The sequence below is a fragment of the Globicephala melas genome, chromosome 2 (genome assembly GCF_963455315.2).
Source record: "Globicephala melas chromosome 2, mGloMel1.2, whole genome shotgun sequence".
Lineage (NCBI taxonomy): Eukaryota > Metazoa > Chordata > Mammalia > Artiodactyla > Delphinidae > Globicephala > Globicephala melas.
The window spans coordinates 116194063-116217727 of NC_083315.2; the positions used below are offsets into that span (position 1 = coordinate 116194063).

General features: G+C 38.5%; 2 protein-coding genes across 7 annotated transcripts in view; one reads left to right on the plus strand and one right to left on the minus strand.

Annotated features, from left to right (window-relative positions):
- SLC25A21 (solute carrier family 25 member 21) overlaps positions 1-21381 on the minus strand; it is a 529502-nt gene extending 508121 nt beyond the window's left edge. Inside the window, exons 1-2 of the mRNA XM_060293607.1 lie at positions 21279-21381; positions 3501-3854 (exon numbers count right to left, since the gene is read on the minus strand). Of these exons, the coding sequence (XP_060149590.1) occupies positions 3501-3570 (70 nt within the window). The 5' untranslated portion in view covers positions 3571-3854; positions 21279-21381. The remainder of the gene's footprint in view (positions 1-3500; positions 3855-21278) is intronic.
- Positions 21382-21479: 98 nt separating this feature from the next.
- MIPOL1 (mirror-image polydactyly 1) overlaps positions 21480-23665 on the plus strand; it is a 301233-nt gene continuing 299047 nt past the window's right edge. For 4 of the 6 annotated variants that reach the window (XM_060294763.2, XM_060294764.2, XM_030854822.3 and 1 more), the window contains exon 1: positions 21480-21720. The gene's annotated coding sequence lies outside the window, so the exon portion shown is untranslated. Of the gene's footprint in view, positions 21721-22514; positions 22647-23665 lie in introns of those variants that run through there. The other 2 variants (XM_060294761.2, XM_060294762.2) reach the window with 2 other exon arrangements.

The following is a 23665-nucleotide window of genomic DNA, read 5'->3' on the forward strand; positions in this document are numbered from 1 at the left end:
TGCTCATCCATGGACCAACTTTGAGTACTAATCCAATGGCCTCTTCTCCATCTCATCCTTACCCGCTCTGCAATATTAGGCCTTGTTGATCTTCCTGATGCTCTCATCATTGGCTTCTACTTACTCACCTGAATTTTATGCTATTACTTGAAGCTAAGAATGCAGACTAGGAGCCTGCTCTATAAAACTCCAGTACATATTGTCTTCTCTTGAGCACAGCTTTCATCATATAAAACGAAGCTGCCATTGATAACAATATCTATATATAATAGCTATAGCTACAAACTCAAGGTCAGTCTTTAGATGTGTATTGTCCAAGCAACTATCAGTGAATCATTTGGTCTCTTAAATGCAAATATTACAAACCACCTTTTAACAAAAGACACATGTATATCACTATAAAAGACACCAACTGCCCATCTTCTTTGGAAAATAATCTCCCCCGAGACCCTCACCCCTCCCTGTGGGCACTGGCTACAACTGATTGGTGCAGAGGTGGGCTCCTGACCAATACTGGGTTATTTTGAGTCCTTCCTCAGCATTTTACACTGGGACTGAAAAAAAAGCAAGTTAGTCTCTTGTTTTCTTTACAGAAGTCAAGAGCATGTAAGCTCAGGAGCTATTAGGGACAATATTCTGACACATTAACTGAAGAGCAGAAAACAGCAGTCATCTGTGAGAAAGAAAACTGATGAAGATACCAGGAAGGAACAGGGAAATGTCTCCAAAGCTTGGCACCCTGACATCCTTGCTCATCTCCACAGAGACCATGTAGGCAAGGCTTGACCACAGTCTGACCTTAGTCTTAGCAGAATGCCCTGTGATTTCTTCTAACATAAGGGAAGATAAACAGCCTAGTGAGGAGCTGTTGGGAGGCTGTTTCTCCCGTTATCCTGTGGAAGACTGACACAAGGCCATTTCTCATCCATCTCCCTAGTTTCAGTTCAGCACAAGACTTTCCACCTCATTCCCACTTAGGGTAAAGCTGCAGACTTCATCGTAAGTCTATAAAACTCCTCAACAACAGAATGACCCATCACTCTTACCATCTGTCATCTGGCTTCTTCAGTTCTGTGTTGTCTACAGAACAAGGGGCACAGGGAACCGACACCACAATGACTTGCTTTTGCTGTCTGTGTAAGTAATTAACTGTCTGAATCCATTTGGTCATGTTTACTCCTCACTGGGCAAATCTATAGAAGTATGACAAGCCATCCTAATGGCAATAGAAGTATTACTTGGGACCCAGTTATTAGCCACAACCTTGCTGCCTTGGAAATGCTTAACCATTTGGCCAAGGGAAGAAGTAAGAAATGGCAAGAGTTCACTTCCTGAGATCCCCTCAGTGCTCCGGCTCCTGATTATAGTCAGTTCTCAGGAATGCATTTCAGACTTTGAATTCCATGAGATACCCTAGTATTTCTCCAGAAAACCTCTCCAGCTTCTTTTTTTTTTTTTACCCTTAAGAAAGCTAGAATGTATTTTTTACTACTTTTTATTGGAGTATAGTTGCTTTACAATGTTGTGTTAGCTTCTGCTGTACAGTCATAGAAAGTATTTCTAACCTTTACCATTGAAAGGTCATATAATACATACACACACTGGTGTTGCATTTGATGACAATATCAGTAATCAGAACTTCAGTGTTAGCAATTCAAGTGTATTTTGTTTTTATTAAAATTCTGCCTCTCGTATATTAATTTATTTTTGGCCCTTGACGTAGTATATGTAACATGATTAGCCTGTCTTATAAAAGCCCAATAAATATAAAGTTTTATGAAATGTTATTGGCCAAGTGGGGAAAAAAATGACTCTTTTTCACTATGATGAAAGTATAAATTACTCTCATCATTTATCAATTGTAACTTCATAGTACTAAATATGTAAGTCAACTATGCTATGTTTAATTTATCTTATAAATGTACTGATTTTCATTCATATTAGTTACAATTGTAAGAACATGATGGAAAAACACATTATATTTATGCCAAATATGTATCATCCAACAAAACAGTGTAAGTAGGATTAGAGTTTGATCTACTTTTAACATCCCTTGAGTTTAGCTGTGTCTAATACCCAGAATGATCATCCAAGCCAATATACAGATACTTATGAATCACTAGTCATAGGTTAGGATGTTCATCAATTAGCTTCATTTCCCTACTGGGCCGGCTGAGTTTTATTTGATCAGGGTCATGGACTCTGAATCAAGCCAAGTCAGGGACAGCTGGCAGAGTCTTGGACATTGTGGAAATTTGACCAAAATGGTGTATAAATTGGTGCAAATTCATCATCACTACTGGGAAACAACTAAAAAAGTAGAAAGTGGCGTCACTGACATCATAACAACAAATAGACATAGCACAATTACATATAAGAAATGAATGCCTTGATTGCCGTATTAATGAGATGTCATCTTTAGGAAAGTGTAGAGATTGTTAAGTGATATATCTGGCTGCTTGTGGTACTCCTAGAAGCAAGGAGTTTGTGACATGATGATAACTAGTCATAATTTGTCCAAATTTGTTTGAGAATAAAATTTACTAGTCAAAGTTAAACATTAGACATCTAGTCATCTTAATATGATTTACTAGTGTTACCATAATAATTTATTAAGAGAATAGTTACATTTATAAAAATGTTTTATGGTGATGAGTGAATTATAGTAATTATTTTATATATTCATAATAAAAAATGCATCACAGTATGTAAGATTAAATTTTCAATCAACTCATAATTTATATTTTAAAATATCTTTAAAATACGTTCACATAACATAATCCCGTGGGTAACTTTCTCTAGCCACTTAGTCATTATTTCCATGATTAGTTATAACAGATTTCTTCCTAAAGGTTTTTTCCCCCACAGCATAACTCTCCATAAATTAATGTGAACCTATCATATCAGAGGTGTTTACATGTGTTAATATATTCATTTAATTTTAATATGCTTACTAAGGCACGAATAGCTGCAAGCAAGCTAGCACTGCATGCAATAAGAAAACCTGTGGAGTCCTGAGGTAACATACTTTAACGAGGGAGGTAGGAATTACATAAGATCTGAGTTAGCCGGGGAAAGAAGAGGCTACAACTGATAGCACAACTAAGTCAACTAAGTCTGACGCCAACTGGATCATTTCAAATAAAATAGCCAGCCAGGCAAAAAGGCCTCCTCCAAGTCGCAGGCCTTGGGGCTGCCTGCCTTGCCTTACAGGCTAGGAACACAGAAGGTGGGGAACCCGAGAGCGGCCAGCGCGGGCGCCGCGGCGACTTGACCTGGGACACGGGACACCCGACACCCGACACCCGCCGCCCGCCGCCCGCTGCCCGCTCCCGGCCTCCTTTGCTCGCGCGCTCCGCGGGCTCGGGCTCGGCAGGCTCTGCCCCGGGAGCGTGGAAGGCAGAGGAAAAAGGCAAAACGTCGGTGGGGAGACTTGTCTGAGAAACGTTTTCGGAACACGCGAAGGGAAAAACGACTAGCCCCCGGCGGGGCGGCCTTACCAGCGGAACCACCGGCCAGGATCTGCTGAGAAGCCTCGTTCACGAAGCCGACAGCGGGCTTGGCCGACATCTTCGCAAGCCAGACGACCACTGCTTGGGCTGAGATGCGTGGGCGAGCTCGCCAGCCTGAATGCCGGCCTGCAGAGCCTCTCTTGAGCGAGAGTGCCGGGGCTGGGTTAGTCCTTGGGCCAAGTGGCTCCCTGTGGGGCGGCAATCCGGCGACTGCTCGGAGGCGGCGGGCGGTTTGGGCCACAGACTCAACGCGTGATCTCCGGCGGGTCGGGACCTGCTTGTTGCGCTGCTTCAGGTGCTCCTTCTCGACCCCGCTTTGCTCCCTGGGCTCCGGGAGGGGCCCTGAAGGAGAAAAGACCCGCGGATGGAATTGGGTTGGTCGACCGCCGCAGGTCGGTTTGGTCTCCTAGATTGGCGCCCACGGGTTTCCCTATCAGGAGCCTTCTGCAGAGTTTGTCCAGCTGGCTGCTCTGCCTCTGATAACGCAAGTAAAAAAGTGATCCTGGCCTAGAACTCCAGCGTCAGGGTCCAGGCGACCCTTGCCCTCTGGAAAGCCAGAGCACAGTGCAGTTCTAAAGAAGGGACAGGTGAATAAATTCCTTGGAGTTAGCTGTCCCGAAATTGTGGGCTATAGCAACTAAGTCAAAATAAATCCAATTTACAGGTATCTTACAATTGAGCTACTGTATATAGTACTTTTCTAAGAAATGGTTTTGGCTTAAGGCAATATATCTCATACCTCATCAACTTGAGTTTTATTTACTGAAAGACCAAAAAAAGGAAGGCCTTATTACAAATAAGTCTCTTCTATCTATTCCCCACGTCCGTGGGCATCAGCGTAATGTGTGCGTTTGTAAGAAAAGTAAATTCATGTTCCAGCCCTGACCTACTGAATCATAATCTCTGGATATAGGGCTCAGAAACCTGTGTTTTAATAAGTTCTCCAGTGGTTGTTATGAATGTTAAAGTTTGCGAACCACTGACCCAAATAATCAAGGAACATTAAGTAACTACTAATATATTCTCTGTAAAACGTTTACTTATTCATACTAGCCCTTTAGGATAGTTAGCAAAACAAAAATACTAGTTTATACTATTTTTAAACCACAAGTTGCAAAAACTCTGTAGGAGGGACACAAGGTTCTCAAATTTTAGAAAAATACCTGCCACACCCCTAACAGGCAGGAAATGATAGGAGTAAAAGGGAGAATGAGACGCTTTGGAACCCTTATTGTCATATTTCTTAAACACAGTATTTAATACTAAACATATTCAGTGTGAACCATATAAAATTGCCATTTTTGAAGGCAATTATATCAGCAATATGTAATAAGGTTCAACTTAATATATATGATTTCCAATTAAATGTACAAAATACAATAATTGGTTTTATACTTTGTTTTAATTTCTTAGGCTGAGCTATTAAAAGCTGGTAATGATAATCTGACTGGCAAAATTATTTAAAGTGAGGAATTGGAGAGACTTGCTACTTATGTGATCAGGTACGCAAAAACAAATTTTCTCATATTTGATTAAAATTACTAAGTTTGAAATGTTTACCAAGAAATAGTTTCAAGAAATTTTTGCTATTTAGATATAGTAAAAGCTTTTGAGCTATGTTTCAGTCTTTTACCAATTAAATATGAGGTCTTGAGTACAATATAAAATCACTTATTCATTCAAAAAATACTAGAACCTATTATATACTAAGCACTAAAATCAGAATTTCAGAGCTCATAGAAAATGTTTCCCTAATTTTCCACCGAAGAAACTAAGTTTCCAAAGATCACACCATAAGTTAATGGTATAGCCAGGATTCCCTCTTCTAATAGCCGTGGGATTATAGATTTAAATATTAACCACAGGCCAAATTACATTCAGTCACACTGAAACCTAAAATAATTAAATGCTACCAAAATTAACTTCATTTACTCATATGTAAGTAGAGAATTTTTTCAAGTTAAAGAAATTTGTTGGATTATTAAATACTATTAAACCCCAAGGCACACACTGAACCAAATTCTACATTCATTCATTGAGAGTTTACTGAGTGTCAGCATTAAGAGCTGGCAATGTAACAGTTAAAATCCCCCCTTGGAGCATATAATCTAATGGAAGAGATCATACCATGTTGCAATGTCCGTAAATTTTTGCCTTCCCTAGATTATTTCAGGAAATACAATAATACTTCCAGGTCAAGATTTAAAGACAGCCTTTTAACATCATCCATTATTTCCATGAATATCTTTTTTTTTCATAAATATCTTAATCTCTGAATTTTTTTTTTTTTTCTGGTATGCGGGCCTCTCACTGTTGTGGCCTCTCCTGTTGCAGAGCACAGCCTCCAGACGCGCAGGCTCAGTGGCCATGGCTCACGGGCCCAGCCGCTCCGCGGCATGTGGGATCCTCCCGGACCGGGGCACGAACCTGTGTCCCCTGCATCGGCAGGCGGACTCTCAACCACTGAGCCACCAGGGAAGCCCCCAATCTCTGAATATCTTAACCTGAGGAGGTGGGTGCAAGTTTGTGGTCTCACTAAGACCTCAATCTCTCAGGATCCCTACAGATTCAGTCAGAAGTCTCTCCCAGACATCTTTCCAAATACGCTGTTAGAAAATTGCTACCTCTTTTTAACCTCTCTGCACTAGAACAGATTTCTTTGAGTTAAAAAAAGCAAGGCCTGATATTACAGATAGTCTAGTCCTCAATCTCCAGATTAGCTGAGGAGATAGGGCCTAGGTATAAGAACATTCTGGAGCTTGGGAGTCAGCCATTGTCAATCCACAGTCAACAAGTACACACTGTGCTAAGAGCTCTGATTATGGGGCATAGCTCTTACCTGCAGCCAAATTTGCCCATGGCCAGTATTGGAATGCTGGGAGGTTTAGCACTGGGAGAAGTAAAATTTACTTGAGCTACTAGTTCAGATTCCTTAGACACAATCCATCACATTACTCTTTCTATTATTATTTTACATAATGCTATAATGTCCTGATATTAGAGCAAAACTGCCAAAGTATCAAGCTGATATTTTTTAATTATTGATTTACTGTATTTAGCTGATCTTGGTTGAGAACTACATAATTAAATTATTGATTTATCAGTTTGCAAAGTGACTAGAAACTAAACCTTTGGGAACCTTAAAATACTTACTGAACTTAAGTATCTGACAATTTCTTTAATGTCTTTTTGGAATAAAGTTTTTGTATTGGGCCACTGGATCAGCTACTGTTCAAGACCAAAATAATAGTGACTTAAACAAGATAGAACTTTATTTCCCCCTCATGTAATGACACAATTGTAAGCCACAAATAAAGCTCGGGCCAGCAGAGAGGAAGGAAGGTAAGAAGGGTAAAGAAAGCCCTGGAAATTACATAAATCTCATTGGTTAGAACTTGGCCACTAGGGCTAAACCTAGGTACAAGGGAGGTGGGAAAGGTAGTATTTTGCCGGGTGACAATGTGTCCATAAAAAATATATATACCATTATGGAAAAAGGGAAAAACATATTGGGAAACAACTAGCAGTGTCAACCACGGTTTGGGAAAAGGTTTAGGAACAAAGAGCTGTACCTTTAAATTATAGTATTTGCTCATTTTCAAAGATTTTGTTTTCCTCAAGTCTAAAGTTTATCTTCATCAGTTTCTAACTGGAAAATGCTATATAATCCCATGGTACTCAATGTACTATAACTGGGAGTCACATTTTAAAATACCATTCCCTGAAAGATACATAGCCATTGTAGGCTAGAGACTCTCTTCTTTAGAAGTCAAAACGCACTCTCTAGGGCTTCCCTGGTGGTGCAGTGGTTAAGAATCTGCCTGCCAATGCAGCGGACATGGGTTTGAGCCCTGGACCAGGAAGATCCCCCATGCCGCAGAGCAACTAAGCCCGTGCACCACAACTACTAAGCCTGTGCTCTAGAGCCTGCGAGCCACAACTACTGAGCCCACGTGCCACAACTACTGAAGCCCACGTGCCTAGAGTCCATGCTTCACAACAAGAGAAGCCACCACAATGAGAAGCCCGCGCACCGCATCGAAGAGGGGCCCCCACTCGCCACAACTAGAGAAAGCCCGCATGCAGCAACGAAGACGCAACACAGCCAAAAATAAATAAATAATTTTTTTAAAAAAAGATTATTCACTAAAACATTTTTAAAAAAACACTATCTGTATACACACAGACACACAAATGCAGAATTTAGCATACATGGAGCCCATCCATGGAATACGGTGGGAAGTTGGGAAGAGTTGCCTGTGGATACCAGATTAAGAAATCTTGACCAATAGAAGAGATTATAACTCTTGAACTATTCAAAAGACCTATTATTCTAGAATATTCTTATGCAGAAGTATTAGAGGTATTAAAGAAATGCTGTTTGCAAATGAAAGACTCTTATGTGCTTTAAAATCTGTGGGTCTGAGTATCACTGCTCTAAGCTCTCAGTGATTTATAACTTACAGATACCAAGGCATCATATCATTTAGGACAGGTCTTAGGTTCTGATGCATTAGATTATCCTATCACCTAACAGAGCACTTCTAAGTTTCAAGGGACTTTAACTGGGCAGTATGGACAAAATAATTACTTGGGAAGCTCTTTTCAATATATTATTGTGATATAAGAACAACACTTAGAGGCCATTTATATTACAGTGTTCTGTTATTTGAGATGTAACTGTGAATCTAGGAGTTAAGACCTCTGAGCTGTCAACATGCAGAAATCCATGCACTTTCCTCCTAGGAGCTTCCCAGGTTCACTTGGAACTAATTTTAGACCCAATTCTAAAAAGGTTGATAGGGTGGATATCTAATATCTTGGTTCACAGCAGATTAGAAAAACCAAACTAAGAGAATAGGGCAGGGACCTTCCTGGTGGCAAAGTGGTTAAGACTCCGCGCTCCCAATGCAGGGGCCCAGGTTCGATCCCCAGTCAGGGAGTTAGATCCCACATGCATGCCACAACTAAGGAGCCGGTGAGCCGCAACTAAGGAGCCCATCTGCCGCAACTAAGGAGCACACCTGCCACAACTAAGAAGCACGCCTGCCACAACCAAGACCCGGTGCAACCAAATAAATAAAATAAATAAATATTTTAAAAAGAGAATAGGGCAGAGGGAAATCAGAGATTATAGAAAAGTGAAGAGCAATCTGCAACCTTCAGGCCACATTCAGCCTGCCTTGCAAATTGTAATAACTACAATATTCATGTAATGCTTACTTATGCAAGGCACTGGGCTAAGAATTTCATTACCCATTATCTCATTCATAATATCATAGAGATATTCTTATTCTCATCTTACAAATGAGGAAATTCTGGCACAGAGGTTAAGTAACTTTTGCCTGAAGTCACACTGAATATTTGAGATATTATTTGAACCTAAGTATATATAATTTAGGAGGCCTATTTCTGAATCACTAGCTATATTGTTTTTATGGTCTAATCTTTATTTCAGCTTTTCTACCCATACAGAAAAGATGTACAATTATTCAGAGTAAATAGCTTGTGGTAAAGTCAAAGGACTTTCATAAACAATGACTTGATAATATGTATCAGGAACTTTATACACCTGAAGTTAGAAAAATACTAACTTCAGTGCCATAAATTTTATTATGTGTAAATAGTGTGAATTTTCTATTTATCAAGTCAGGGTTTCTAGACAACAGCACCATTGACATTGTGGGCCAGATAATTGTTATAGGAGGGTGTCCTGTTTAATGCAGGATATTTAGCAGCATCCCTAGTCTCTACCCACTAGCTGCCAGTAGCAACTCCTTCCCCATTTGTGACAACCAAAAATGTCTCCAGACATAGCCAGATGTCCCCTGCAGGGCAAAAATGCCCTTAGCTGAGAATCACTGGTTTAAGTAAAAGAACTAATATAATAGTGAAGCCTATTTTAACTTTTGACAATCATGGAATGACAGATCTGGAAGAGACTTTAATCGATTTCTTATTTGACATTTCAGGAGATTGAGATGTGAAGAGATTGAGGGCCTTGGCTAATACCAAACTATTTAGGGGAAGAGTTGGGTGGGAAAGCCTGACATTTCCTGACTTCAGAACTGATAATCTAGGCATTGATGTCTGGGATATTTCCCATAAATTGAATTGAATATTGTGGTTACAGTAGCCAGAGTGATCCTTTTAAAGCATATTTCAGATATTAGTCACCTGTTCTAAACCATCCAGTGGTTTCCTGTCATCCTTAGAATAGAATCCAATGTCTTAGCCATAGCCCAAAAGATCCTATGTAATTTGGCTTAGGGCTACGTCCTCAGACTCTTTTCCTAATCCTTTTCTCTTTCACCCTGCTCTTGTCACACTGATTTTGGGGGGCATTCCTTTGAACATTCCCAAGCATGCTCCCCCTCTTTGCATTTTGCTTTTCCTTATGCCAGGAAGGTTCTTTTCCTAGACATTCCCATGACTTGCTTCTTCACTTCTTTCAGGCCATCAACACAAATATTACTTTGATAGGCAGGCTTTACCTGTGTAAAATTGTACTTCTCCTTAATCTTTTCACACTTTATCTAGCCTGATTTATTTTTCTTCATTACAATTTTCAGCACCTAGATATATTCTGTATTTTTTGTTTATTCTTAGTCTTTTCCTCCTTCTGAATGTAAAGTCCATGAAAAAGTGACTGTAATACTGCCTGGCACATAGTAGGCATGTAATAAATATTAATTCATTGTATGAATCATAGTCATGCCAGAAGAACACCTCACACCCTTTAAGTAATCACTCCTCATTTACCCCTTTCCCAGCTTCTGGCAACCACTGATATACTTTCTGTCTCTATGGATTGGCCTATTCTGAATGTTTCATATAAAAGTTTCATATAAAAATCATACAATATGTAAACATTCATGTCTGACTTCTTTCACTTAGCACCATATTTTAGAAATGCATCCAAGTTGTAGGATGTATCAGTACTCTATTCCTTTTTATGACTGAATAATATTCCATTGTATGTTGCTTATTTTGTTTATCCATTTATTTGTTGATAGACATTTGGATTGTTTCCACCTTTAGGCTATTATGAATAATGCTGCTATAAACATTTGTGTACAAGTCTCATTTCTCTTAGGTATATACATAGAAGTGGAATTACTGGAACTACCAACTGTTTTCCACAGTGGCTTTACCATTTTACACTTCCACAGCAGTTTACAAAGCTTCCTGTGCCTCTGCATTCCTCCTCAAACTTGTTATTTTCCATTTAAAAGAAAATTATAGCCATCACTGTTGGTTTGAGGATGTGAAGTGGTATCACATCGTGGCTTTGATTTGCATTTCCTCAATGACCAATGAAGTTAGCCATCTTTTTCACGTGCTTGTTGGCCATTTGTATATCTTCTTTGGAAAAATGCCTATTAAAGCCCATTCATTGCTCATTTTTTAACTGGGTTGTTTGTCTTTTTGCTATTGAGCTGTAAGAGTTCTTTGTACATTCTGGATATTAAACTCTATCAGATATATGATTTGCAAATGTTTCTTCCATTCTTTATTTTCTTGATAATGTCCTTTGATGCACAAGTTTTTAATTTTCATGAAATCCAAAAGCTGAATAGTCTATTCTTTTCCCACTGAATGGCCCTGGGACTCTTGTCGAAGATCAATTGGCCATAGATACTTGAGTTTCTTTCTGGGCTCTCTCGTTGATCAATATGTCTATCCTTAAGCCTGTACCTCACTATTTTGTTTAATATAGCTTTGAAAACTTTGAAATCAGAACATGTAAGTTTTCCAGCTTTTCTTTTTCAATATTGTCTTGACTATTTGGGGGCCCTTGCAATTCCATATGAACTTGAGGATCAGCTTGTTGATTTATGCAAGAAAGGCCACTGGAATTTTGATAGGGATTGGACTGAAGCTGCAGGTCACTTTGCACAGTAGTACCATCTTAACAATATTAACAATATTAAGTCTTCTAATCTATGAATATGGACTGCCTTTCCATTTTATTATCTTTAATTTCTTTCAACTTGCTTTGTAGTTTTTAGTACACAAACCTTTCACTTCCTTGGTTAAATTTATTACTAGGTATTTTATTACTTTGGATGCTGTAGTAAGTGAATTTTTAAAAATTTCCTTTTGGATAATTCATTGCTGGTATATGGAAACACAACTGATTTTTGTATATTGATCTTGTAACCTGTAACTCTGCTGAATTTATGTATTAATTTTTTTGTGGATTCTTCGTGATTTTTTTCTACATAGAATCATTTCCTTTGCAAATAGGGATAGTTTTACTTCTCTTCCAGTTTGGAGGCCTTTTATTTCTTTCTTGAATAATTGCTCTCTCTAGGACTTCCAGTACAATGCTGAATAGCAGTGATGAAATTAGGTGTTCTTGTCTTGTTCCTGACATTAAACATGATGTTACCTGTGGATATTTCATAAATGCTTTTTATCATATTAAGGAAGTTTCCTTCTATTCCTATTTTGCTCAGTGTTTTAACATGAAAGGAGGTTGAATTTTGTCAAATGCTTTTTCTACATCTATTGAGATAATCACGTAGGTATTTTTCCTTTGTTACATTAATATGATGTACTACATGGATTGATTCTATTATGTCAAACACCTTTTTATTCCTCAAAAGTGAGATAAATCTCACCTGTTCATGGAGTGTAATCCTTTTAATGTGCTTTTGAATTTGGTTTGCTAGTATATTTGCATTGTAAGGGATATTGGTCTGTAGTTTTCTTGTGATATCTTTTTCTAGCTTTGGTAGCAGGGAAATGCTGGTCTCATAGAATGTATTAGGAAGTATTTCCTCCTATTTTTTGAAAAAGTTTGAGGAGAATCAATGTTAATTCTTTAAATGTTTGGTAGAATTCATCTGTGAAGCCATCTGGTCTTGAACTTGTTTTTATTGGAATGGTTTTAATTACTGATTCAATCTCTTTACTTGTAGGTCTGTTGAGATTTTCTATTCTAGAGTAAGTTTGGGTAGTGTGTATTTTGAGGAATGTCTCCATTTCATCTAAATTATTTAATTTGTTGGCACACAACTGTACATAATATTCTCTTATAATTCTTTCAACTCCTGTAAGGCCAGTAGTAATGTCCCCACTTTCAGTTCTCATTTTATTAACATCTTCTCTCTTTTTTCTTAGTCAATATAGCTAAAGTTTTGAAAATTTTAAAACATTTTTGAAGAACCAACTTTTGGTTTAGCTAATTTTATTTTTTCCCCTATTCTCTATTTCATTCATCTCAGCTGTAATCTTATTTCTTTCCTTCTGCTGGTTGTTTTCTCCATTTTGTAATTCCTTAAAGTGTAAAAGTTAAGCTATTGATTTGAGATGTCTTCTTTTTTAATATAGTCATCTACAGCTATGAATTTCTCTCTGAGCACTGCTTTTGTTGCATCCCATAACCTTGGTATGTTGTGTTTTCATTTTCATGTTTCTCAAGTTATTGATATGGGTTGAATTGTGTCCTCTAAAAAAGATGAGTTGAAGTTCTAATCCCCAGTACCTCAGAATATGACCTATTTGGAAATAGGGTATTTACAGAGTAATCAAATTAAAATGAGGTCATTAGGGTGACCCTAGTCCAATATGATGTATCCTTATAAAAAGGGGAAATTTAGACACAGGCGGACATGCACAGAGGGAAGACTATGTGAAGAGACATGGAAAATGCCACTTAATTACAGCTGTCTGTAGTATGTTTTGAATTCAGGAAGTGTGAGGCCTCCACTTTGTTCTTCTTTCTCAATACTGCTTCAGCTATTCAGAGGGTTTTGTGGCTCCATATGAATTTTAGGATTTTTTTTCTACTTCTGTACAAAATGCCATTGAGATTCTGATAGGGATTGCACTGAATCTGTAGATCACTTTGGGTAGTATGGACATTTTAAAAATATTGTCTTCCAATTTACAAGCATGAATGTCTTTCCATTTATTTGTACCTTCTTTGATTTCTTTTAAAAATGTTTTATAGTTTTCAGTGTACAAGTCTTTCACTTCCTTACCTAAGTTTATTGCTAATTATTTTATCCTTTTTCATGCTATAGTAAGTGCAATCATTTTCTTAATTTCCTTTTCAGGTTGGTCATTGTTAGTGTATAGAAACATAACTGATTTCTGTGCATTGCTTTTTATATCCTAAAACCTTGCTGAAATTGTTTATTAGCTGTAGTAGCTTCATTGTGGAACCTTTAGGATTTTCAAAGTATAAAATAATATCATCTGCAAAGAGCGCTAATTTTACTTCTTTATTTCCAATTTGGATGTCTTTTATTAGTTTTTCTTGCCTGATTGATCTGACTAGGAATCCTGTTTTATGTTGAATAGTAATGGTGAGAGTGGGCATCCTTGCCTTGTTCCTGATATTATGGGAAAAGCTTTCAGACTTTCACCACTGAGCATGATGTTTGCTATAGGCTTTTTATTATGTTGAGATAGTTTCCTTCTATTCTTAGTTTTGTTGAGTCTTTTTTTAAAAAAAATACTAATTAATTAATTTTGGCTGCGCTGGGTCTTAGTTGTGGCATGCGGGATCTTCATTACAGCATGTGGGATCTTTAGTTGTGGCATGCGGACTTCTTAGTGGCAGCATGCAGGCTTCTTTTTTGGGGCATGTGGGCTTCTTAGTTGGGGCATGTGGGCTTCTTAGTTGCAGCATGTGGAATTCTTAGTTGTGGCATGCGGACTCTTAGTTGTGGCATGCATGTGGGATCTAGTTCCCTGACCAGGGATCAAACCTGGGCCCCCTGCATTGGGAGCATGGAGTTTTACCCTCTGGAACATGAGGAAAGTCCCTGTTTCATGAAAGAGTGTTGAGTTTTGTCAAATTCTTTCTGTTTCAATTGAGATGGTTATGTGGTTTTTGTCCTTTGTTTTATTAAAGTAGTATATTATATTGATTGATTTCTGTATGTTGAAGAATCCTTGCATTCCAGGTAAAAATACCACTTGGTGATGGTAGATAATCATTTTAATGTGCTGTTGGATTCAATTTGGGAGTATTCTGTTGAGGATTTTTTCATCATTGTTCATCAGGGATGTTGGTCTGTAGTTTTCTCTTTTTGTGTCTTTGTCTGGTTTTGGTATCAAAGTATGCTGGCCTCATAGGATGAGTTTGAAAGTGTGCTTTCCTCTTCAATTCTTTGGAAGTCTGAGGAGGATTGGTGTTAATTCTTAAATGTTTAGTAGAATTCTCCAGTGAAGCCATCTGGTCTAGAACTTTTCTTTGTTGGGAGGTTTTTGATTACTGCTTCAATCTTCTTACTAGTTATAGGTCTGTTCAGATTTTTTTATTTCTTCATAATTCAGTCTGGGTAGGTTGTGTGTTTCTAGGAATTTGTCAACTTCTTCTAGGTTATACATTTTGTTGGCATATAATCGTTTCTGGTTGTCTCTTGTGGTCCTTTTAAATTCTGTGACATCAATGATAATGTCTCCTATTTCATTTCTAATTTAATTGTGAGTCTTTTTTTTTTCTTAGCCTACGTAAGGGCTTATCAATTTTGTTGATCTTTAAAAAAATCAACTTTGGCTTCGTTGATTTTTTAAATTGTTTTTGTATTCTATTTTATTTATCTCTGCTCTAATCTTTATTATTTCTGCCCTTCTTTCAATTTTGGGTTTCCTTTGGTCTCCTTTTCCTAGTTCCTTGAGGTCTAAAGTTAGGTTGTTGACTTGAGATCTTTTTTTTTTAATGTAAGCATTTACTACTATAAACCTCCCAATTAGTATTCCTTTTGCTTCATCCCCTAGTTTTGGTATGTTGTAGTTTTATTTTCATTTGTCTCCAGATAGTTGCTAAATTCTCTTGTGATTTCTTCTTTGACCTATTGGTTATTTAATAGTGAGTTATTTAATTTCCATATATTTGTGGACTTTTCTGTTTTCCTTGTTGTTGATTTCTAGTTTCATTTCACTGTGATTGGAGAAGGTACTTTATATTATTTCAAACTTCTTAAATTTGTTAAGACTTGTTTTCTGGCCTAACATATGTTGGTAATGTTCCATGTGTGCTTAAGAATATGTATTCTGCTATTGTTGGGTGTAGTGTTGTTTATATGTCTGTTAGGTTGAACTGGTCTATAGTGTTGTTCAAGTTTTCTGTTTCCTTATTTGATCTTCTGTTTTGCTGTTCTACCTCTAATTGAAAGTTGGGTATTAAAGTCTCCTATTATTATATTGTAATCTATTTCTCCCTTCACTTCTGTCAATGTTTGCTTCATATATTTAGAAATTCTAATGTTAGGTGCATGTATATTTATAAATTGTAACATCTTGCTGGTGAATTGACACTTTTATCATTATATAATGTCCATCTTTGTCTCTTGTGACAGTTTCTATCTTAAAGTCTATTTTACCTGGGACTTCCCTGGTGGCACAGTGGTTAAGAATCTGCCTGCCAATGCAGGGCACATGGGTTCGAGCCCTGGTCCCGGAAGGTCCCACATGCCATGGAGCAGCTAAGCCCATGTGCAACAACTACTGAGCCTGCACTCTAGAGCCCATGAGCCACAACTACTGAAGCCCGTGTGCCTAGAGCCCGTGCTTCACAACAAGAGAAGCCACCACAATGAGAAGCCCGCACACCGCAATAAAGAGTAGCCCCCGCTTGCCACAACTAGAGAAAGCCCACGTGCAGCACGAAGACCCAACACAGCCAAAAATTTTAAAAATAAAAATAAATAAAAAGTCTATTTTATCTGATTCAAGTATGGCCATTCCTGCTCTCTGCAAGTTCTGATTGTATGGAATATCTTTTTTCTTCCTTTCACTTTTAACCTGTGTTTCCTTAGATCTAAAGGGAGTCTCTTGTAGGCAACACATAGTTGATCTTGTTTCCTCATCCATTTAGCCAATGTACATATTTGAATTGGGGCGTTTAATACATTTACATTTAAAGTAATTACTAATAGGGAAGGACTTCCTATTGTCGTTTCCTTTTTTTTTTTTAAAGATTTAATTTAATTTTTATTTTTTTGGCTGCATTGGGTCTTTGTTGCTTCATGCGGGCTTTCTCTAGTTGTGGTGAGTGGGGGCTACTCTTCCTTGTGGTGCGCGGGCTTCTCATTGCAGTGGCTTCTCTTGTTGCAGAGCACAGGCTCTAGGCACGTGGGCTTCAGTAGTTGCAGCACATAGGCTCAGTAGTTGTGGCTCATGGGCTCTAGAGAGCAGGCTCCGTAGTTGTGACGCATGGGCTTAGTTGCTCCACAGCATGGGGGATCTTTCTGGACCCATGTCCCCTGCATTGGCAAGTGGATTCTTATCCACTGTGCCACCAGGGAAGTCCCACCATTTTCTTAATTGCTTTTTGTATGTCTTGTGGTTTTTTTCCTATCCCTTTGTTTATTCTTGTCATTTTTAAATGTCTCATTGATTTTTTTTATAGTGACATGTTTTGATTCCCTTCTCCTTCCCCATCATGCATATTCTATGTATTTTCCTTGTGGTTACCATTGCAATTACCTGTAACATCTTAAAGTTGTAACAATCTACTTTAACCTGATAAAAAATTAATTTCAATTGCATATAAAACTCTATTCCTTTACATCTCTGTCCCACCCTTTATGTTGACACACACAGAAGAAGATGACTTCTTTTTATGTTGCATATCCATTAACACAGATCTGTAATTACTTCTCATGCTTTCATGTTTTAAATTCTATACCACATTTAAAAGTGATTGATGCATCTACATTACAATACTGTAGGATTCTATATTTGTCTATAAATTTACCTTTACCAGGGAGTTTTATATTTTCATACGGTTTTGTGTTATCATTCTTTCACTTCAACTTGAATGGTTTCCGTCAGCATTTCTTGTAGGGCAGGACTAGTGGTGATGGACTCCTTCAGATTTTACTTATCTGGGAAAGTCTTTTTCTCCTCTGTTATTCAAAGACCTTTTTGCAGAATATAGTATTCTTAATTGGCAGGGTTTTTTTTTTCCTTCAGCACTTTGAATTCATCATTCCACTCCCTTCTAGCCTGAAAAGTTTCAGCTTAGAAATCTGCTTATAATCTAATAGAAGCTCCTTTGTACAGGACAAGTTGTTTTTCTCTTGCCATTTTCAAGATTCACTCTTTGTCTCTGATTTTTGATAGTTTGATTATAATGTATCTCAGTGAAGGTCTTTACATTTATCTAGTTGGAGTTTTTGAGCCTCCTGAATTTGTATGTGCATTTCTCTCAGATTTGGTGAGTCTGCAGTCATTATTTCTTCAAATAGGCTCTCTGTCCTCTCTTTTTATTCTCCTTCTGGGACTCTCATTATGCTTATGTTATTCTACATGATGGTGTCCCACAAGTCCCTTAGCCTCTCTTTATTTCTCTTCATTCTTTTTTCTTCTTGTTCCTCTGCCTAAGTGATTTTGAAAGTCCTGTATTCGATTTCACTGATTCTTTCTCTCTCTGGTGAAGAATTCAGTTTCAGAATTTGTTTGTGTCCTCTCCATAGTTTCTACCTCTTTGTTAATGTTCTCATTCGTTAATGTATTGCTTTCCTGACTTCATCAGTTATTGATCTGTGCTCTCTTTTAATTCACTGAGCATCCATATGATGGTTATTCTGAATTCTTTGGTAACTCATATATCTCCATTTCTTTAGGGTAGGTATCAAACTTAATTTATTTCTTTCAATGGGTCATGTTTCCCTGTTTCTTTATATGGCTTGTCATCCTCTGTTGGGACTTTAGCATTTGAAAAATCAGCCACCTCTCCAGTTTTTGTGGTCTGGTTTCATACAGGGAGAACTTTCTACAATCAATCCAGCTAGAGATCCTGGAGACCTCTTAAAGCCTTATCTGGAGATGTGACCACTTTGGGCTTATGCATGTAATCTAATAATTGAAGAGCTTTGCCAGTTTCTACTCAGGATCTCCCTCTCGCATCTGTCCAATACTGTGGCCTCTGTGGTGCAGTAGTAAGCTGTAGTACTGGACTTCCACCTAGCTTCTGTCTGTAGTATGGTGGACTCCGGGGCACATTGATTGCTTTTGTTCTCAGCAGCCCCAAACTGGCCACCCATTCCTGTCAATACTTAGATTCAGGCAAGATAGAAACCAGTCACTCAGGCACTTTCTAGAAAATTCAGATCACTGGACATGTGTTCTACTCCTTTCTCTCCTCAGTGAGAAGATGGGAGTTGAGCGTTTCCTCCCAATCATGTTATATTGGGGGTGGAACACTTGCAAGTGAGTGCCACAAGATTTCCCACTAGGCATTGATGCAGTTGGTTTCACACTAACCTTGGGTGCAGGACCCACTTTACTGGTTTCTGGATTTCTCACAAAGACAATTGGCCCATGTATTATTGTTAAGTTTGTGTTTCCATGGGAGAAGGAGGGTATGGAGTTGCATATTCTGCCATCTTCTTAATGTCACTCTTGATTTGAATCCCTTTAAATGAATTTGTATTTATGATATAGATTATGGTCTGTCTTGGAATATTTTATGCAGACCTGAAAAGAAAGTGTATCCTGCTGTTAATAGGTGTTCTATAAATGTCAGTTAGATAAGTTGGTTAATAGAGTTGTGGTTGATAGTGTTGTTCAAGTCTTATATATACTTACTGATTTTCTGTCTGCTTGTTTTATCAATTTTTGAGAGATGAGTGTGAAATCTCTGACTATAATTTTATATTAATTGTGAATTTCTCTCTGTGGTGCTAGCACATTTTGCTTTATGTATTTTGAAGTTCTGTTATTAGGTACATAAGAAAGGGAATGGTGGAAGATAAATAGATACTGAGATCAGGAGAGGATTAAGCTCAGAACTGCAAATTAAAACAAGATACCCTTTACAATAAAAATCTATCTATCTATCTATCTATCTAACTAATCTTATAGTTTCTGTTTCCCTAGAGAACCCTGACTAATACACATGACATTCTCAGCTACTTCTGTGCATAGTTTTTATTCATTATTTCATTTCCACAACTGATTGGTGGTGGCTGGCACATTGTGGGAGGCTGATGATATTTGTGAACTTGACGGTATTCATAATCTGACATTCTTTTGCTCTCTGTAATGAAAAAGAGTTTCATTTTCTTTACCCTCTCATACTTATCCAACTTATAGGAGGGATAAGGACATAGACAACATCTTTGATAATTAGCTTGAGAAGAGAAGCTCTAATTGGTGCCTTTCATTCCTTGTAGACTGGCAACTGTTAGCATATAGAGAATGAAAAATGTACATGTGAGTGATGGTGGTGGTGGAAGGAGGTTGAGAAAAAATTAGCTCTTTTGGTATGAAAAGTTCAGGAAAAGAATATTAAGGAGTAACCTCAGGTAAGTTGGAGGAAGGACTAAGGAGAAAAGGCATAATGTTTGCACTCACTGAATAAAAACAATGGAAGAAAAAACATGTTACTAAAAGGAAAGAAAACATGGATTTTCTCCTTACCCTGGAGACTTCTGGCATCCAGATAATGAGTTTTAATAAACTAGGGTTAATGAACCTTTACCCCCCCCCCCAAAATAGTATATGCATGTTCTCTAAATTTAACCTATAAATTCATTATTTGACTTTTCTCAGTGTTGTGGTCACTATCCCCCCTTATTTCTTGTTATTCCTTAGCTAGAAAAAGCAACTTTCCCTCCTTTCTTTTACATAAATTTGAGTTGGCCTTAAACCTTTTCACAAATCATTTTTTCTTATTAGGGTACCCTTGCCATCTATTCTGACAATCTATATCACTCCTCTTCTGCCTCATATATTTTTATGGTACTTTTTGTCCATAAATATCTGATTCAGACCTTGACTGAAGTAAAGAAAAATGCATTTCAAATTTCAGACCTTGACTGAAGTAAAGAAAAATTCATTTCAAAGTAAAGAAAAATGCATTGTCCATAAATATCTGATTCAGACTTTGACTGAAGTAAAGAAAAATGCATTTCTCTACTGAAGTAAAGAAAAATGCATGAATCTAAAAACAAAAAACCTCTTCAGAGCACTGTTCATTCATTACAATATAATAACCAAGAGTTTGTGAATATTATAACCTATTTTCTTCCAACTAATTTACATCCAGTTTTTTCATGTTTTCTTTTTTTTTTCACTACTTTTTTTTACTAAAGTGTAAGTTCCTTTCATTAACTTTAACCAGTAACTTGGGAAACTGTCAACACTTCATATTATGCCTGTTCTTCGGGGATGTGTAAGAAATCATCATTATTGCTTATTATGCAAACCCAGAGAGTCCCTGGCACATAGTATGTGCTCAATAACTATGTGGTGTCTTAAGGAGTTAACGTGACATTCGTAAAAGAAATACTGATCTGTAGTGCAAGAAAACCACATTTGAATTACTATCAGCTATAGTCCTTTCTTGTTTCAACAGGGAGGTACATGAATTGAGGACTTAATTTTTTAATTCTGGAAGGCTCAACATTTTGTCTTAAAGAATCCATATATTGAACGTTAAGTATCCATATCTCTTTCTTAAGTACTTAAATCAAAAGTTAACCATCTCCAAGTTTTAGTCTGAAGCATTCTGTCTAGGAGCTAGGTATTGCTTTTTGCTCATCCAACTGGAGTCCAACTGCAGCCTTTTTCATTCAACCATCCCTTCCCAGCACGGCCCTCTTCTCTCCCTGGGGTCCCATCCCCACTGTCCCTCTCACCCCAAAACACACATAAACAACACCGGAAACCACAATTCCGCCTGCTCCTGTGGAGACTCGACAACGCTCAAGTTAAGGCCACATGACACGTTTTTAAGCACGCCGTTTCCCTCCTCTAACCACATTAGGTTTTGTCTAGAGAATATTTTACTCTCACAGAATGCGTCCGTCGTCTCAGACCTGACAACCGTAGCGACCTGCGGAGCAGCCGAGGGGAGACTACTAACACCGCCTTCTTACTTCCTGAAACTCCAGCGAAGACTTCCCAAGCTCGCTCAGTTGGCCAGAGGCCCCGCCCCGCCCCACGTCCCTAGTGGTGCGGCACGCGCATGCCCGGTGCGCGTCGCCTGCCCCCGCCCGGCGCCTGCTCCGGCTTCTGCTCCCGTTGGGCCCCCTCGCGCGGCTGGCGGCTGGCTCCCTCCCCGGTCGCGGCCCGTGGGGACGTTCGCAGGCGAGCGCACCTTCCCGCACGGAAGAGCCCCGGCTGGGAGGATCCGAGTGAGCGTCGATTGGTTGACGTGGTGCCTGCGCGTCGGGCCTGAGAAAGTCTGGGCGAGCGCGCAGAGTCGGCTCCTGTGGCGGTGCGGGGCGTATCTCAGGTAAACGGGCAGGGTGGGAGGTTTGGGCGACCGGAGAAAAGGAGTGGGTTGAGGCCAGACCTGGAATTTCCGGCCGTAGCCTTCTTGGAGAAGGGGCCGCGCAGAAACTGCACCCGGTGAAGGTTGGCCCCGTGCGGCCGGGAGTGATGGGGCTCCCTCGAAGGTCAGCATCGTGGGGTCCTCCGGTCTTCTTTTTGGGCGTGATTTCGGCATCTTCCCCGGTTTCCTGTTACAAGAGTTCTGCAGCTGAGCATATATTAAAGGGTGTAGGTTTTTGTTTGTTTGCTTTTCCCTTAAGAGGCAGTGAATTGGAGGGTTCAGGTCCTGGCTCAAGCTATGATTGACTCTGCCCTTGAGAGTCACTCATTCGCTTTGTATTTCAGGTCTCAAACTTGTAAGTTTTGGCAAAGAATGTGTGCTTCTTTAGGCACGCTGAGCCATGCTGTACAAAGGTACTGTTAGAATTTTGGGGGGTTCACAATGTCTCTGGGCCCACATTTCGCTGACTGGAAGGTGACACCACCCGACAGTCATTTGTGAAGAACTTTAAGCTCCATGGATGAAAGGAACTGGATAAGCACAAGATAACAGCATTATTAGACAGGATGTCGTAGAAAGAAAAAACTTTCCACAAGAACAGGCTTTTTGAAAAGCTCCTTTGAACATTTTATGCAGATTAAATCACAGTGGTAGTAGACAAAGGTGAGCCAAAACAAAGGGCCAAACGAAACAACATTTTAAGGAGGTCTTTCTTTTTTTTTTTCCTTCCCCAGATAACTTTCACGATAACAAGTTACTGGCTTTTCAAAGTTTCTCCTTGGGATCTAGTGTGGAACTAACCTAAAATGACAGTTACATAAACGTGGGTATCCTGTGCAATAGTATACCAAGAGAATTAATTAAAACAAAGCTCCTTTCTATATAAGGTAACAGGAATTAAGATATCTCATTGGGGAGAGGTAATGATGGCAAATCCGAAAAGTGAACGAGAGATGTACACAATTTTCCTTCAAACGCATAGAGTTTGTAGATATGTTTCTAGTGTGTTAATTATTAAAGCATAATAGACACACAGAAAAGTGCATGAATCATAAGTGTACAGCTCATTGAATTTTCACAAAGTGTGCATATCCAAGAAAAAACATTACTTGCATCCTAGAAGCCTCACTTTGTGTCCCCTTTCCAAAGGTAACCATTATCTCAATTTCTGACAACATCAATGAATTTACTTATTATTGACTTTATATAAATAGAATCATACAGTTTATAGTCCTTTGTGTCTCACTTTTGCTCAATATTATATTCATGAGATTTATACAAGTTACGTAGCAGTATTCCATCCATTTTTGGGGTATTACCAGTAGGGCTGCTATGAACATTTTTTGTAAGTACTTTGGTGAACATACGTATACATTTCTGTTGGATGTATACCTACTGGTGAAATGTCTATATTATAGGATACGCAAATATGTATTTCTGGTATACACTACCAAAAAGTTGTTCAAGTTAGTTGTCAGTTAACACTCCTGTTATCAGTGTTTGAGAATTTTGGCTCCTGCACATGGTTGAAACATTTAGCATTGTCCTTTTCATTTTACCCATTCTGATGGGTAGTGATATCACATTGGGGTTTTTCCCTAATTCCCATAATGACTAATGATATTTAACACCTCTTCATATGTCTACGTATTGGCCATTTGGATATCTCCATTGGCAGGGGTTATCAAATTTTCTGTAAAGGGCTGGATAGTTAATATAGGCAGTCTTGCTTTGAAGAGTTTCAGTTAAAGCAGTCCTAGCTAGGACTGCCTGTATTTTAGGCTTTGCAGGCCATATACAGTCTCTGTTGTATTTTCTTTCTTCCTTCTTTCCTTTTTTTTGCCTTCCTGTTTGCTTGCTTCCCTGCCTACCTTCCCTCCTTTCCTCCCTCTCTCTCTCCCTCCCT